The 18,545-nt window shown below is 40.1% G+C and overlaps 1 protein-coding gene across 1 annotated transcript; it reads right to left on the bottom strand.

The window, feature by feature from the left end:
• Window positions 1–1,945: 1,945 nt before the first annotated feature.
• Window positions 1,946–18,545, bottom strand: LOC133455375 (sorting nexin-18-like). The gene is made up of 4 exons (XM_061734369.1): window positions 17,336–18,545; window positions 15,546–15,839; window positions 13,988–14,370; window positions 1,946–4,539 (listed from the first exon to the last, which is right to left on the bottom strand). The coding sequence occupies exons 1-4, from the start codon at window positions 18,097–18,099 to the stop codon at window positions 4,307–4,309; spliced, it is 1,674 nt and encodes a 557-aa protein (XP_061590353.1). The 5' UTR covers window positions 18,100–18,545; the 3' UTR covers window positions 1,946–4,306.

Consider the following 18,545-nt stretch of genomic DNA (forward strand, 5'->3'; position numbering starts at 1 on the left):
GCACCCATTGTTTCATGTGGTAGATGATTGTTTTGGTTTGTTCTGTACATTCAAGTACTCTACGTTTTGAGGTATATACACACAGAATATCTTATTCATCCTTCATGTATACCAGTATTATTCCCTTTTTTGCACGTTTTTGTGTCCTTTGTCTGGTAATGTAAGGTGGTAAGGCTTCTGATAGTTTAATACAATATTTGCAATACACCGTGAGATGTACTTTCCTCACTTTTTTTAATTAACTTTGACATTTTTGTCATTTTTTTAACCCTTCGGGGATTGATAAAGTATTTTTGAATTGAATTTTTGAATGATATACCTGCATTTCATGCCTGCATCTGTTTGCCATGTTCATATGTGAATAATGTTTTCAATAAAATATATTTAAGAATACTGTTGAGGGTGCACACTGGCTCTGTCGATGTATGTACAGTAGGATTGTGTTAAAGCTTGAGCTTTTGGCTGTTAGCCCAAGATCTGTTCTTTTGTGAGCTACAAACTGGAAAAGCTAACAAATGTTTCTGTGTATAAACCAACCTCCACTTTTATGTGGAAATGTAGGGCTCAGCCAGTAGATCTTTTATACTCCAAGAAAACCAAAAAGGGGGAGTTGTTCCCTCATAGGTCTACAAAAATGCACAAATATTTTTTTGATTTGACCGGATGCAAAACGTGTTTTTAAATGTCCTATTTCTTTGCCACAACACTTGGCACACACAAACAATCCTGATTAAATTCTTTGCAATATGGCAGATGAGGTGGATTCTCAGCCTTGCCTTGTATACAGTCTGGTTTAAATCAAACTGACTTTGTGCATGTAATGTGTTTCAAATTACCCTGCGACCAGCTTCCTTCTAGTTTGCAGCCTTTCAAGTGTAGGTTTTGTGTGATTTTGCTTTTTGCAGGGAAGTCTATATATATATCTAAAAGTATACTCCATAAAACTTATGAGAGGTGGCCAAAGAATAAAAATATTTACTGCTGAAAATGATTACTGAAAATTCACTGACGACAAGAAGGAAGAATGAGTGGAGAGGAGAAAGAGGCAGGACTAAATAATGAAGGGCTTGTGGCTAAAGTAACCTGATCCGCCGTCTGTAAACTGCAGCGTCAGATATCAGAGACACGGGAGCAGCAGGAAGACAAAGTGATCATAGGCATATCTACACGAAAACTTTGCAATGATCGCTCACAAACCACTGATCTTACGATGAATGAATGTCACTCACTACCTTCTGAAAACTACTAGATGGATGGTAAAACTGTTAACTGTTAAATACAGTTGTGGAAAGTTGGAGCGTCCTGAGGATTTTAGAAGAACTGTACCCATGCTGATTTTCAAGAGTAATGTCAATGTGCTTCTGAACCATTAAATGATAAGCTGCAGCATGATCCGGCTGGGATATGTAGGTTCATGCTTGGAGCAGCACAAACGTGACGTGGAGAAGCAGAGAGGCTCAGAAGGAGTTGTATTGTCTCTTGCTGGACACATAAATGCAGTAGAGGCAGCCAAATGTATGAGTTTAAATACTTTGGAGCAGATGTTCAACGCCATGTTTGTGAAGAATGCACTTGAGCTGAAGAGCTCATAGAAGAATTTCAGAGCTGATTTAGTTTAAAATAAGTTTGATCAAAACGGGTCAGAGTCATAACCACATAAATTAAACACGAGGCTGGGGATAAAGTATATTAGGAGAAGAATGCTTTGTTTGCCTACATCACCAAAATATCCATCTGCATTATTCTTATCTTGGGGCTAATGTTTTTTTGGAACATAAATGTGAGTAAAAATATTCTGTTGTTTAAAACAGCTGCAAAAACTGTGACTATGAAATACGCATATTGACTTTAAAGTCAAAAAGTCATAATTATGTATGAAAAGATGTTGTATGAGTGTGCCACAACAACTGAGCAGACTTGCAGTGCATTACACAGGTGATGTCACTGGGTAGAAGATCTTTTTGTTTTTGTTTTTGAGCTATAATATCTGAAAATCTCTTTTTACACTGGGAACAAACAAATACTGAGATGGTCTCAAATACAAAACAAATAACAATAATTAACAGCAGAAGACACAGATATATTAAAGATATATTCCTCAAGTTTTCCACTTTAAGAAAAAAAATGAATATAGTAAAGTCCCCAGATCGATACAAATACATGATACCATGACCACTGGCCTCAAACACTGCACATGGATGAGTAACTTTACAAATATTTAATTTTTCAAATACATATGCCCTTAAAATGTGTGTATTATAATACAATCTACAACTGGCTCTTTAAATCCGAGGTGTCTGTCTGTGACTCAGACTAATATTAAATAAGTACAGATTATAGAGTCATGGGGAAAACTGCAAGGTGACCAGGTCCTGTAGCTGCATAGAAAAAGAAAAGAAAATCATCACCATTGCACTACCATGCTTGACACTGGTACGTATCTACTGAATGCTGTTTGTTATTTGCTATACATGAGAATCAGGTATTAAAAAACATCAATTTGGTCTCATCGATCTATAGGACATTCTTCTGGGATGGTTTGTTCAGATTCCGTTTTGTGAACTTCAATCGTCTTCCTTGGTGGAAGAGACTACAATTCCAAACAAACCACAATTGTTCACTTGTGGAGTTTAACAATTAACATATTTAGTGAAGCTTGTAGGGGCTCAGATGTAGATCTGTCTTTTTTTTTCTTTTCTGGTCTGACCTTGGGGTTTATTTGATGGGAAAGCCGCTCCTGAGAAGACTGGTGACTATCTTGAATGTTTGTCGTGAATAATGTGATTGTACAACATTCAACTCCATTTGTTGTGAAATATATTTATTATTTTCCAGATCACTGCTCGTGTCTTTCCTTCCTTCCGTACTGTGTTAACACACTTCTGTCAAAAACCGTCCAAATGTTGTTTTTTTTTATAGATCTGAACACCTTCTTACATTAATGTATCAAGGGCTGATGATTAGCAGCACCATTCTGCAAAATACCCTCATCAATCCTATAGAAACAGGTTCTTAGAACTGTCAAGATATTTTCACTGTTATTAACCTTTTTGGCTTAATTACTGTCAAAATATGGTGGAGAATTTTATGTTGTTAATCTCAGTTTGTGTTTGCATCTACTTACCACTCAGTACTATCAAATGACTTTAATATATATATAAAAAAAGAGAAGGATTCACTTATTTGATTTGTTAAAAGAAAAGTTGAACGGTTTTTCCCTGTTTAGCAAGAAAATACTGACCAGGAAACATAGTTCTATGATTTTATTTTGGTCGCAGGCTGCCATACCAAGCAGAGCAAACACCACTATGTTGCTTTGTAGAATTTAAACATATTTGATCCCAGAAAGAAATTAGAAATGACACAATGGAAAATAACTAGCGGAGACGCTGAGGTGAATGGACTGACACCACCTTTCAACGCACATATATATATATGTTTTTTAAACAAAAAAAAACAAAAACAAAAACCTTCGCCCTTAAAAGAATTCCAAATATGCTTCAATCACACAAAGAGTTCCCAACATCTTGGTTACGTCTCTTTCAAGCCAGAAAACATCCATCACTAAGCACCGAGTGTCTGACCCCTGACCCCGACCGCTGACCTCACTCAGAGTAAGCGGAGGCAGATGTCACCATTAAGTACTACAATAACACCTGGAAAAAGACAGAACTGCAGAGCTGAGTCTAAATATGCTAAAACAATGCAACATCAGATTATAACTTAGTGAAGGAGTAAAGTATCAGAGTTGTGAGAGCTGTTACACATCAGAAGTACAGAAGGTCAAATTTTAAGTTGCAATAAAGTCCATTCTGGTGACCATACTGACTGGAGCAGCGTTTGCCTCTTCGCCTTCCCTAAAGATCTGCATACTGTAGAATCCGGCAACACTGTGGAGGTCATTCAAGTAAAAATAAAGATGTGGTGAGACTACAAAGATTATAAAAATTCATGTAGCCTTGTCCTTTAATCACCAAATCATTCAAGCAATTTAGGGAGTTTTGTGTCCTTGTTTTCTGTTGGGTTAAACATATTTCCCTGACGGGGGACTAGGAAGCAGTGGATGCAGGGACGCCACCGTTCAGACGTCTGCCAGTCTGAGCTGAGCTGCAGTGTGTGGAGTCTCAGCAAGGTATCAGTAAAGGATACATTCATCAGAGCTGCTCACGTAATCCAGCAAGTTGTCATGTCGAATTTTTCTTTTTTTTGAGTTTTTTTTTCTTTTAAGGAATAATAAGGCACTCAGTACCTGAGAGTGTTCCTCTCAATCAACCCTGTGTGATTCCCTACGCAGGCTTCTTTTAAGTCAAACCTCTCCCATGTCATCATATCTATGCAGTGCATCTTCTAGCTTGGCAGTTATCTTCTGGAAGAAGCTGATCTGCTGCCGGAGGTGGTGCTGCATCTGCGAGCGGAAGTCTCGAACACGTGTGCGGTGGAAGTGGTGGATTTCTGCCAACGTGGCGCAAGATATGATGTTGCACCGGTTGTTGAGCTCACTTTCCTGCTTTGGACAATCCTTCACCTTTGTCAGCGCACCTGGGAAAACAGGGTACAGACTGAAGTTTAGAATTATATCAAGATTTAAAAAGAAATATGAGCCCATCCTTTGTCTATCTCTACTTCGATCTTACTTACAGAATTGATTAACAAGTCAAAACCATTTTGACAACCGTGTTGATGTAAGATGCTAAAAACACAAGCTTGAAATTAAAATCATTTGTCCACACAGAGATGTCAAAATTCACATAATTGCTCAGTTTCTTATGTAGCTGTTTTTAGTGGAACAGAAATGATTTTAGCTATTTATCACCACGTTTCCTATAAAAAAAACAATTACATCCTCCTAACACTTGCTGTGGGTAGCTTAGCTCAAGATTAAAAAACAAAGACATATTACAAAAATGTTGTTATATTCTAAAATATTCTGTTCAGTCTGATGGTTACCCACACCACTCTTGAAACTCGTTTCTTTTTTTTAGGTCATTTTGGAAACTGTATACCGGTCCATACTACAAGTATGTGCTGATTTTGGGTGAACGCAGGATGCAGGATTCAGTATGCTGTATGCAAAAAGCTGCATAATCAATAGTAAGTGAAAAATTCACAAATGGTGATCTACTTCCAGGAAAGTTTCTCATGGACAGAAAGAAGGATCTGGTTGCAGACAGAGAGGAGCTCCATTTTATACTGAAAACATGTGACCTGCACACTAAATAGCAAACTGATTTCTTGTTACATGCTCCACAAGAACAGACATTTTAGACGTTTTCTCAAGGTGGCAAGAACAATAACAACGTTTTTTCTGGCAGGGGCATTTCATGGCAAAATATGAGTGAATCAACGTTGAAATATGGTCAGGCAGAAATATTCAATTCACGTTGAAGCCTGAAATTTAAAGTATACAAAAAGTGGTCGGCAACAAACAGCATGGCATTAAAATTAGACCACAAAATAACATTGATTCAGTGACATCTTTTCAACTTCGGTTAATGCGCTAGAATTGGATGATTGTTTGATGGTTGATCCATTATCAATCTTCAAACTTAACCAAAAATCAACCTTTTTGACCATGATTCAACATTAAATTCACATCTTTTGCTATCTGGGGTGAAACTTGTGCAAAACTACCAGAGATCCTCATATGAATAAGAACAATTTAGTCACAATACAGTGACAATGAAAGATATGGCTGATTTCGAGGTGATGGAAGAGGAGGAGGAGAACATATTTGAAGCAGAGGAGGAAGATTTTTTGTTACTTTTCACAACTGTCAGGGAGATGGAAAAGTGTCTGTGCCAACGGAAAAGCAGGGACTCTGTTTCTAACCTTAACCACGCCCACTTCAAGTTTCCGACCAATCCGACAACAGTTCCAGGAAACAGCACGAGAAAAAAGATGACTTCTTAAGAACAACCTGGGAGTACGCCCAAATCAGCTTTTTTCTTGAAGCTGTGGGAGTAGGAACACATTTCTCTGTTCCTGGGGAGTACGTAGAGATCTTTAGAGCGTCACGTTTTCAGCCCAAAGTGGTTTCACTATATCCACCGCAACCAGGCCATGTTGTTGGCAACTGACCAGTCTACTTCACATGCTCCTATCATGACTGCTTTCACAGAGGCATATTTACCCATGATGACCACCATATCAGTATGAAGTAGATGCAGCTAGCTTATCAGGTTTATTTCTACTTTCTTGCAGAGTTTTTCAAATTTAAATATCAACACTGAATCTTTATTTTTCCAATTTTGGAAAGTATCGGAGAGTATCAGGATCCGTTAGAACTGATGTAAATGCATTAATTGATTTTTTTTTAAATTTATTTATTTATTTTTTTTATTAACATACAGTGCAAACAACAGAAGACGACATCAGTTTGTGTGTGTGTGTGTGTGTGTGTGTGTGTGTGTGTGTGTGTGTGTGTGTGTGTGTGTGTGTGTGTGTGTGTGTGTGTGTGTGTGTGTGTGTGTGTGTAGATAAGGTGATGAAAGTAGATACATAAATTGACAATTTATCATATAGAGTGGTGTAGCACTATACAATGTAGAATAATAATATAGTAATATCCTAATATAATATAAATATTATAAAATATTATAACATATAACCAAATTATATCACCATACTATTATACGATATAATAATACTATATCGTATATATATATATATATATATATATATATATATATATATATATATATATATATATATATATATATATATATATATGTATAATAATACTATAGTTAAACATCCCATGAAATTTCATAACTTAATATAATAATAAACTATGAAATTAATTGATGTTTAACATGATATACAGACTTTCAATTAACCTTTACACTCTAAAAGCCAGCACAGGACGTTGCACCATACTGCATTGCAACTTCCTGTTGTGAGTCTGGAGATGAAGACGTAATATCTCGTTTCTTTAGTAGGGAGTTATTTTACACTGGAATCCTCATTACACAAGGCTGCGGTTTCCAAATGTCACTAAATGTAACACAACCAACCTTATAAAGCATTTACTGTAAAAGGTGGAGTAACCTCAGCAAGAAATCCTTCAGTTCAATGTTTAGGAATGAGGGAAGTTCCTCAAAGAAAGCCAGAAAAAAGTCACATTAGTAACAGACAATATTGTAGAATTCACTGTCTTGGATGTGCAACCCCTGTTGGTTGTAAAAAATACCTCTTTAGTTGAACATTTGGAGCCACTGTATATTTGAATGAAGGACTACTGTCCCAGAGAAGTGGGTGATGCTCTGGCTTTCAATCATTTGACAGTCAATCAACGTTAGAAGTAGTGACCGATTGTTCGGTAACCGAAATTGTTCGGCCGAAAATGGCAAAAAAACACTTTTGGTGTTCGGTGGAATAAGTGGGAAAAAAACCGAACAATTAATAACGGCGTTGTAAAATAAGGAAATAGACTGGCCTCTCCCGTAACGGTTACACCACAAACATAAATCGTTGGCCAACCAAAAAGTAACCACATAAGAATTTTACCAACATTCACCAGGAGGTGGAACCTCATAATGAAACCTCAAAAAAACCTCAAAACAACATAATGCTGGGAAATTAAAAAGTTTTTTTCATTTTTTTATGTTCAATAAATATTTTCTACCTTGTAATTTTGTAAAAGATTTTTTTCTTTTAAAAGCATGCCTAAATCAAATTTATTTGATTTATGCAATGGTGAAAAAATTGGCAAAATAAATGAAAAACTGCTGAAGAACCATGTTCGGTATTGTTCGGTATTCGGCCAAGTGTTTATTATTATTTTCGGTTTCGGTTTCGGCCACAAATGTTCATTTCGGTGCATCACTAGTTAGAAGTAAATATCACAGAGTAAAAAAAGGTGAGGTGAGGTGCAATTGCTCCTGCCAAATCTCAACTGGCTCTTTTTGATGCAAAATGACAGTAGCTTTGGATATGTGAGCTCTGTGCACCATCTCAAAGGTTGAACTGAGCCAGCGTACACAGAAGATGCTTGTACAGCATCTCTGCCAAATCTATTGACCTTAAGTGAAGACTGAAACATGTACCAGCTGGCTCGTTGTGAGCCTTCTGGTTTATGAATCAAACGAAAGAGGAAGTAAAAGTCTGGATTTTCTCTTTCTTGTTTTAGCTTTAAACTGTGCAAAAAAAGAATAATAAGATTGTAAGGGAGGAAAGTAGACACATTCCATGATCCCATATTTTTTTAATACTGCAAGAATGACTTAGACTTTTTATAGGCTTCCTTAATGTTCCCCAAAGCCCAGTCATGTCTCATAATGTTTGATGTGACTCATCTTTAGGGGGGGACTGGGACAGTGGACCGACTTGACCAATGAAGGCAGGAGGGTGAAGAGGAACTCAGAAAAAAACAAGAAAATGGCAGCATGTGAAGGAAATGATGAGCTAGTTGGTCCACCTCTCACCAACCTACATTCTTTCTCCCTGTCTTTCTTACACACACACACAGAAAGATCAGTGCTGAATAAGTACAAGGAAAGAGGACTTTGCTTCCTTCACTGCCAAGGCGATTATAGTGGTGTAATTTGAACTTTTGTACTTTTGTGCTGGTGAGAACTTCTACCACGGGGGAAGGAAGAAAAGACGGAGGCAGGAAAAAGGAGGGGGGGAATTTAATCCTGAGGTTGTTCTATTCTGCATTCCTGCAGTCCCAGGGCAACACCGGACAAAAGCCCTGGGATCTCTACATATTCAAATCAGACGTAACCTTTCCAAATCACAGACAGAAGTAAGACTGTTGATACTGTAAAGACATTACATCAACAAAGAAACACACCTTCACTTCCCATTTTCTTTAATACACTTCAGTGCAACAGTTGCATCTAGTCTGACCGTGATTGGCTGAATATGGCAATGGACAGATATTTATGGAACGCAGAGCTGCAGAAGCAAGAATGAAGGTCAATGTCTTTAACCCCCCCCCCCCCCCCCAGAGTCTGGTTGTTTTTGGTATGCAAAAGTCCTTCCAAGTTCCAAGTGAGACTAAACCATCCATCCATCCATTCATCCATCCGCTCACTTCCAGTTATCAGAGTCTGGGTTGCGAGACAGCACGAATGACCCAAGAAGACGCTATGCCGTCTAGGGTAGCTGCTTGGAGCACGGTACCCCACGGTAAACTGGTCCTGTGGGACGGCCCACACTAAAGACGATTTGATTGACTCATAGAAGGTGAAAAATCAAGACCTTGATGTCCCAAGCAGTCGTCCGTCGGCATCTTTGTCGGAGTTCATTTTGGCCGATTCAACATGTAGAATCAGCCACTAGCCGTCGGCCTCTATGATTAATCTGATTGGGGGAGAGCTAGCCCTTGACTAGCAAATCAGAGTTAACCGCAAATGACGATGGTAAACATACTAGATAAACAGCGATGGCACAGATGCTACACTACACTCTATCGAACTGTGTTTGATTGTATTATATTTTCATTATTAGCCATCAAATTTTCGATCCTTCTTGACTGATGACAGTGGGCTCAGTTCAGAACTCGTGACTAGAGTGATCCATCATTTCCGTTTTTTCTTCTTTTCTTTTCTTTCTGGGTGACATCACAGATTATCTCCGCCTGCAGTTAAGGGGACGTATAACGCTTCGCGCACATGCAGAACATGCGCTCCAGTCGGCGTCCGGTTGGTGTGTTTGGGAGTATTTTTTAAGACGAGAGCCGACTTTCAGTCCGACTGGTTTTCTACCGACGGTCAACCATTGGGTTGGGGTGTCCCGGCCTTTATAAACTTGAGGTCTGGCAAATGTTTGCCCTCCTGGGGTCGCGAGGTATGTCTGGACCTTGGCATGCTGACCCTCGCCTGTTGACATTGACTCTTAAGTATAAACAGCTCATCTTCTGTTATAGGTACAGTTGTAACAGTAAGGCTGCAGCTAACGACTATTCTAATAGTCAATTAGTCATTAACTATTGAAACGATCGGATTATCTCATAATTATTAAGTGGCTCTTATTTGACTTTCAGTGTTTAAATTTTGCATGAAGATGTTTAAATGATGTGCTAATTAACAATAAAAGACAAGAAACATGGACACTTCATTCAAAGATACATCTTGGTATGAACTTTGCTGCCGGTCGCCGTGGTGTTGCATCGGCCGGCGCCATATTGTCTACCTGGCGCTGTACTCCATTGTGCATGTGCAACTGTTCAGCAGAGATAGGAAGGGAGTGAAATGCCTCACTCTGCTGAAGAACACGTGTGGTGACAATAGCGGCTGAACACTATAGCACATGTGTAATTTTCACCAGAGACAGGAAGGAGGACAAAGCCTCTCTGTGTTGGGGAAATTTCAGGTATTTTGTATCAATAATTCCAGTTATAATCATTTAGTTATGAAGTGAAGCAATGTACTAAAGATGTTTCGAGCTAGACTGTTTTGTTTGTTGTAAGAAAGTTAATAGATTGGATTTTCCTGAACAAGGATATTTTTTAAGCTATGGTCTTTTTTGAGTTCAAGTTCAAGTTGAAGTCAGTTTGATTGTCATTCTGCTGCATGCAGGTCATGTAGGTGAATGATACCCCTTTTACACCAAGCTGGTTCCAGGGCTGGTTCTGGGCTAGAGCCAGACTTAGCACCAGATCTTTGGTTTTACACAGCCTAAGCACCGGCTCCTGGCTCTCAAAACTGGTGCTACTGTAGCACCAGTTTTGAGCTGGGCCAGGTCTAGAACCGCTTTACGTCGGGGGCTGGGGGCGGGGCTGGGGACGGTGTTACTGAACAACCAAAGCAGAATAAACACGGAAGAGCGCAGTTTTTAAACAACGGAGCGTTGAAGACGGCGGTTAAGTTAGCAGACTCTTTTATTATTACATCCATTTATTTAATAATGGATGGAAAACAGAAGCAGCAGTGGTCTACGGTACAATCCATCAACAGTAACGTCGGCGGGCGGAGTGGGAGCCTCGCGTCCGAGCCCGCGGGGGAGCGTTCCAGCCCTGGGACGGTTGGACGCGAGGCTGCCGCTCGATCGGCGGGTTCCCGGCCCGCGGGGACGCGTCCCAGCCCGCTCCCAGCCCGCGGTTCTGGTTCCGCGTTACACCAACGCAGGCTCTGCGTCGATGTACGCGGCAACGCGCGCCGTACGCTGTAATTTCTTAGCAGGCGTAGCTACAACTGATAGATTTCATCTATTAAACCAACATTTATCTGCCTAAATGATTTTTTTCATCCAGCGTAATTCTCAACAGAGCTGCAGGTTTCTCCCCCGGGAAGACGGCGCAGGTTGAGCCGGCTGAGGAGCTGCTGTGCCCCGGGGCTGCCGGCTCTCGAGTCAAATTTCTTAACAGGCGTTATTTGGATAAACTGAGCCCAGGTACGGGATCTTAAAGGTTACTTTTAAGCCTGAAAAAAATATTAAAACTTAATAAAGTGCCATATTAACAGCGCTACAGCTGAAATTAAAACAGCTTTTGGCTCTCAGCTTCCTGATCAGGGTGAAAACGAGGGGGAGTGGTGGTGACGTATACAGTAACGTGATGACGTAGCTCTCTGGCCAGCTGCTGGCCAGCACCAGCTTGTATAAAAGCAAACGGTTCTTACTTAGAACCAACCGCAAACCGCCTCTAGCACCAGCACTAGCACCAGCTTGGTGTAAAAGGGGAATGAGATGTTGTTCCAGGACCCTGGGTGCAACACGCACATTACTGATGAACACGGTAGTGTTGGGGGGATGTTTGGGTGATGTTTCAGAAGTAGTCAAGGTTTTTTCTAACAAAAATAAAACCCAAATCCCATTATTTTTTCATGTACAATGGAGATTCTGATGTTAGTGTAAACAGGATGTAGACGTTGCAAACTTCTTTCAGAAAAGACACATGCACACATTACCTCAATTTGTAGTTTTGAAAACAGTAAAAATAACAAATAGGTTTTTACTTTTTCCACTGTGAATTAACCCAGCCATCAGCATTACTAATGAAGGTTTAAAGATAAGAAAACTGAGCTGGTAACAATGGTCTGGAAAATCCCCTAAAATGTAGATCTGTCATTACAATCTGCATCTGTTTTGGTGAAACTTGTGAAGAAATGTTTTATTTATTTTGGCTAGTTTTTTTGTTTTGTTTTATTTTCTGTCCACTGCATGGCTGAGTCACTAGGTTTTATGCTCTTTGATTAGACGACACACAAAGTCCAAGAGATTCTGCAGCGTATCATGCTCCACAGACCTTTCCTTGTAATTAATTACACATATTAGAAAAGTGAAGAAATCTCTTCATCTTTATCTGCAGGACATGTTTGCCAGTCAAAAAATAAGGTGACGTCCAGTCAGTCACAGGCACATTTGCAGCTGAGGTTGTTTTTCATAGTTTGAAGCACCGATTGCATCATGTGAACAGAACTCAGTGAACTAAACGGTGCCTCTGGGTTTGGCAAACGTCTGGACTTTGCGTGCCAGCAGAAACTCCCTCCTCCCAAACTGCAGGGAACTAACAAACTAACTCCTGCTAAAATCCTTTGTAAAGGTCTGTGTGCGTGTGTGTGTGTGAGCATGTGTGTGTTCAAATGAACAGTACAGGCCTCACAGTACCTGGATTGTTACAGTGAACCATGGGTTTCAGTTTGCACTGCAGATTGACACAGTAACTTGGTAACTGAAAACAGATGTTGCTCTTGGTATGGAAACTATCAGAATGGATCTTAGTTCCTTTATGCATATGTTTGGATGGCTGTTATATGTAACAGTTATATGTTATATGGTAGTAATTGTTTTATTTTATGCAAGTAAAAATAAAGACATCTAGTGTCTTGTTTCACAAGTTACAGTCGACAGCAGCGAAACTTGGAGCGAGAGGCTTTCTGTCACTGAACTGGACTCAGAGTCTTCCTGTCAACTCTTTTAGCGTCACTTGAAACTAACCCTTAACTTTCCTATCAAAGCAGAGAGGCAAGCGCTTGAAACCATTTTCCCTCATGCAAACATGTTGAAGGTTTTACACTTTCTTTTTCATGTCAAACTTCCAAAACATACTTCTTTCATTTACTCAACACACGATTCAGGACCAATTAAAATCAAAAAGCTAAATTTAACCCTAAAAAAACTGCTTAACTTGTGTTTTTTTTGTTTTTAAAAACAACTTAATAACACTCAGAATTGCTTAACATTTGAACTAGTTGTGAGAAGCAGAGTGGCCAACATATCAACACACCTACAACTAGGGATGGGCGGTATGGACTAAAAAATGTATCACGATAATTTCTGGCATTTATCCCGATAACGATAAAAATGACGATAAAAAAATACCAATTCAACTCCACCTTTGTAACTATAAATCTATCACCACATTGAGTCTTTGGAGCCAAATCACTGCTCTAAAAGAATATTAAATACTACTAAACGTAATCAATGGGAATCTATCTTTCTTTCTTTCTTTCTTTCTTTCTTTCTTTCTTTCTTTCTTTCTTTCTTTCTTTCAGGCTCATTTCTTTCTTTCTTTCTTTCTTTCTTTCTTTCTTTCTTTCTTTCTTTCTTTCTTTCTTTCTTTCTTTCTTTCTTTCTTTCTTTCTTTCTTTCAGGCTCATTTCTTTTCTTTCTTTCTTTCTTTCTTTCTTTCTTTCTTTCTTTCTTTCTTTCTTTCTTTCTTTCTTTCTTTCTTTCTTTCTTTCTTTCAGGCTCATTCCTTTCTTTCTTTCAGGCTCATTTCTTTCTTCCTTCCTTCCTTCCTTCCTTCCTTCCTTCCTTCCTTCCTTCCTTCCTTCCTTCCTTCCTTCCTTCCTTCCTTCCTTCCTTCCTTCCTTCCTTCCTTCCTTCCTTCCTTCCTTCCTTCCTTCCTTCCTTCCTTCCTTCACGTACGTTGTGCGTGGATTTAACGCAGATCCATAAATCAGTTTTACACAAAAACGTCACAAACAGGAATTTATCGTTTTTACCCCGATATGACAAATTCTTACCGTGGGGAATTTTTTGGACGGTTTATCGTGAACGGTAAAATATCACCCATTCCTACCTACAAGCAAATCCTTACCTTTCTGCACATGGACGATGTCAGGAAAGTTGTCCAGGTGTCCTCTGTAGAGGTCCAGCAGGTCAGAGATGGGATCGAGGTCCTGCCGTGGCTGCTCTGCATAGTACTCTCCTATTGCCTCGTACGCATCGCCGGTGTAGGCCATGGCTTTGTTCAGGCCCACCGAGAAGGCCTGTTGGTCCAGCTCAAACGCCTGTGCCAGAAGTTTGATGGACTGCCCGACCTTCTGGTACTCCTTCTTGAACCCTGTCATCTGTTTGCGGGCAAACTCGTTGATGGTTGTGTTCACGACCACAATGTTCTCATCCATTTTCTTGGTGAAGGTCTTGAAGCCTTCTATTTTGTTTTCGACTTCCTGAAGGTCCAGAGGAACAGCAGGGGGGCTGATGGAGCACACAGGGGAAAAGGTGGTTTTTTTATTGCCTTATTTTGCTTTAATTTAATATTCAATCTATTCAACACATCACATACTCTCACTTAAATTTCTATATCTTGTGTCAGGGTTTTTTTTTATAACGACTACACACGGTGGTTGGAGGGCTGATGGAGGAATGAATCACAGAACTTAAGACTAGGAAACACGAATATGAGTCCAATGACTATTATTTAAATGAAACATGAGGTCATATTTGCCTGCCTTCAGTCTTCAAAACAAGGGAGAATATGTTTTCAACTGCTGGACGTAGATTAAACGAGAGGAGCACATACTGGCTAATATATACTTAATTACATGCTTTAAATCCTAACAAGATAGCTGTATAAGTACTGGAATGTATGAATGGACAAACAAACTATAAAACCAGGAAAAACATGGCGGTAACACCACAAAAGGACTTAATAATATCAAACATGCTTCTTCAGACTGTGAAAGTGTTGCGTGCAACCTTAAAATCACTTGTAAAATTATCAAGCAATGTATAAATTAAGCTTTAGGAAAACAACTTAATCTGGGTCAGGATAGGCCTATTTGATGTTTTACACATTTCAGGTGAGGTACTATTGAATGCTGAAAAGTTAAACTACAGGGCTAAAATTTGAACGTGAACAGGCAAACGTAACATAATAAACAAGTACCGGTAAATGTTAATCTTATAATAGTTCTTATCGCTCTCTCACAGACACGGACACTCCTTGGGAGGAAAGCCCCCCACAGTATTACAACCAGGAAAACTGATAACACTTCCCCTAAAAGGGTCAATATCCACATAAAGCTCCATAAAGGTAGTTACGGTAACTGTTGGTACTGTTGGTAGCGCTGCTGTGTAGAAATATGCCGGATTCATCCGTCATACGTCATGGGTTTATTTTTACAGCTGGTTTAAAGAGTTTATGATTATTGAGAGGAGTGGACCTGTTTTTCCTCACACTAGACAACCTTCTACCCCAAAAAACAATGAGTAAGCTTTGTTCGTTGTATTTCTTTCCGCTATCATCTCCACAAACAAGGGAGAAGTCTTATTCAGGAAGGGTGTCTTCCTTATGTTCTTAGTAAGATTTTAATAATGACATCCAGGGTTTCAACGTCACATCATCCGCAGTAATGAACTCAAGGTCCTACCTGATTGTGAGGAAGAAATTGGCCCCGACCAGGTCGTCCCTCTCAGCCTTCCTTTTGCCCATTTTCCAGGCCTTCTCATCTGCCCCGCATGTTAGGAAATGCTGGAAAACGTCACAGTGGGCCAACACAGGGTGGCTGGTCATGTGGTTCATCCACCAAATCAGACCCTTCCTCCTCTTGGAGATGAAGTCCTCCTCGAAGCGGCCGGTGGCCTGCTTCTCTGGCAGGCGGGGCACTGAGATGACGGGGAAACGCTCCACGAGCCGAGCGTAGAGCCAGTCAAAATGTTTATACCTGAAGGTAGGAAGGAAGAGGATGCCTGTTTTAGAGCTCATTGGTGAAGTTTTGCGCTTGGGCAAGCCAATGACCAAAGGAAGTAGGGAAACATGGAGGAGAATGTAGTGAGGAAAGAAAAAGACATGGAAATAGTTTAAGTGTCACAAGATTTTATGTAAAAGATGCAGAAGAAACAGGAAAGAGGAGCGGTTTCCAGTTAGTCAAAGTCCAAAGTAGGGGTGGGCAAAAATATTGATACGGCAATATATCGCGATACATAGTCTCCCAATACGATATCGATATTCAATGTATGTATATACTGCTGTATCAATATTTTTGCCCACCCCTAGCTGCACTTTATTTTGTGATTTCAGTGTGGGTGAGACACTGCATTTTATTTTTGTCATTTTAAGTCATGGGCAATTAGTAGGGCTGGGCGATATATCGAGATTTTAATATATATCAATATATTTTCTAACGCGATATGGTACGAGACAATATCGTTTATATCGATATAGCTTATTTTGTGACAAATTGACTTGAATGTTTTATTTGAGATTTGCACAAATGTTTTGTTATTTGCACAACTGTCAACCTCAGTGGAAAAGTCTGCCTGTTACTGTCTACGTTGTATTTTTGTACAGTGTATTTTAATTTAATTGTTATGCAGGAAAGGGATATTTGTTTTATTTTATTCAAGAAGCATTTTTATTCTATATATGCAGGCAGTTTATTTTTATTTCATTTGTTTTATACATTTTGATATTGTGCAGACCTCTGTTAATAAAGGAACCTGTGTGACATTTGGCACGAGGCTTTGTATTAAAACTGACAGTTTTTTTAAGGGGTGGCCTCAGAAAAAATGAAGCTAACAGAGATGCTATGCTATAATGCTTTGGGGGAAACCCCAATTATGGCACAGAAAAAATATCGATATATATCGAGTATCGCCATTCAGCTAGAAAATATCGAGATATGACTTTTGGTCCATATCGCCCAGCCCTAGCAAGTAGCTGTACTGTATTTTTGTGATTTCAATTTCAGTGTGGGTGAGACACTGCATTTTATTTTGAGTATTTTGTATCTAAGAATAATGCACACACTGCACTTTTCATTGTGTTTTAGTGTGTTTTTTCATGCAAATATGTTGCATAATTAAAATGGAAAGTTTGAATTACATTGTTTTGACTCAGTCTGTCCAATGCATTATCACTATCATCTGATGTACATATATACAACTTGGATTTTAAGATGTGTAATGCATTTTTTAATTTTTCGGTGAACTATGTAGAATATCGCGATATGTCGGGATATATCGCATAATCGGGACATTGCAATTTGTATCGTATCGTGGCTCAAGTATCGTGATGCGTATCATATCGTGAGGTCCTTCCCAATACCCACCCCTAGTCCAAAGTCCTGTTTTTGTCATTTTGTGGGAACTTTTGTGGGAAATGGATTACAATTGATCTGGTAATGGAAAAAAGGATGCTAAGGAAGAACAAAAGCAGTACCTGCGGTTGACTTGTATATTGGTGTGCGTTGGGGTTAGGCCATAGGACATGTAACTCTTCATGCCTTTGAACTTGGTCTGCTTGGTGGGGTCGTCAATGGTGCACGTGAATGGATAGGGGTCCTCCTGCCACTCAGGTCCATACTTCCCCATCACGACACAGATCTTGTCCCCATCCTTTACGAAAGCCGCGGCCTCCCCAAGAAGGAAGGCCTCTCCTCCAGACTTGACGAAGGTGGAGAACCTGTTGAGGTTCCTCCCCACCGTGGCCGAGCTCTTGGTCTGCTGCTGATGCTGCTGGGGGTTTCCCCGTGATGGAAGGGACGTTGTGACTGGGTACAATGGAGGGGAGGTGCCAAAACCACCCTGAGACGCATTTGCCGCAGGAGAGCTGTCATCCCAGTCGTCGTCCCAGTCGTCATCGCTGCCCTGACTGGTGTGGAAGCTGCTTCCTCCAATGTAACGGACTGCAGGTCCTCTCTGAGCATGGGCGTCAGGAGAGCTGTGAGAGGTGTTGGTGGAGGACTGGGCTTTGGTCTTGGGTGAGGAGAAACCATTGTTATTTGGGCTGGAGGTGATGGTTTCCTTGATAATTTCCACATAAGAGGCAGGGAAGAGGCCAGCCTCCCCCTTGCTGTTTTCCCCCTCCAACCAACCCTCCAGCTCCTCCTCACTGAACAGAGTCACCACCTCATTCTCCAATATAGAGATTTCCCCTCGGTTTTCAGAGTGAAAATCATACAATACTTTGGCCCTTAACGCCATTATTCCAATATGTCTTAGTCCCAGATCGTGCGTCTTTTTTTTCCTTGGAAAGTTTCCTCAAACTTTTCTGGCAGGATGAAATGTTCAAGACGTTTCTCGGTTTAGAAAGCAGCAGCGGCGACAGTTCAACTACTTTTTCTACTTTACTCCAAATTAAACAAGGTTGTCTCCGCGGTCCATGCACAAAACATCAAAAACAGCAGACACACAGCCTTCCACACCCAACACCCTCCTCGACAGTACCTCAGCTCCTTCTCGCCGGGTTCAAATATCATTTGTTTCCATGCAGAAGTCCAAGTCGGAAAAGTGCAGTGTTGTGTTTTATAAGTCCTGTGTTTTATCTCCGCGGAATCATATGGAGTGAAGTTAAAGTTGAAGGCTGTGGAGCATTCCTCCAGATAAAGGCTGCGGAAAGGAAAGGTCCTCCCCCCCACCTCCTCCTCTCT

The sequence above is a fragment of the Cololabis saira genome, chromosome 11 (genome assembly GCF_033807715.1).
Source record: "Cololabis saira isolate AMF1-May2022 chromosome 11, fColSai1.1, whole genome shotgun sequence".
NCBI lineage: Eukaryota > Metazoa > Chordata > Actinopteri > Beloniformes > Belonidae > Cololabis > Cololabis saira.

Excerpts from the sequence above, each read along its gene's own strand:
- LOC133455375 (XM_061734369.1), bottom strand. The coding sequence starts at position 18,099 with ATGGCGTTAAGGGCCAAAGTATTGTATGATTTTCACTCTGAAAACCGA. Across the intron at positions 15,840-17,335 it reads AATATACAAGTCAACCGCAG|GTATAAACATTTTGACTGGC; the intron begins GTACTGCTTTTG and ends TCCTACCTTCAG. Across the intron at positions 14,371-15,545 it reads AATTTCTTCCTCACAATCAG|CCCCCCTGCTGTTCCTCTGG; the intron begins GTAGGACCTTGA and ends GTGCTCCATCAG.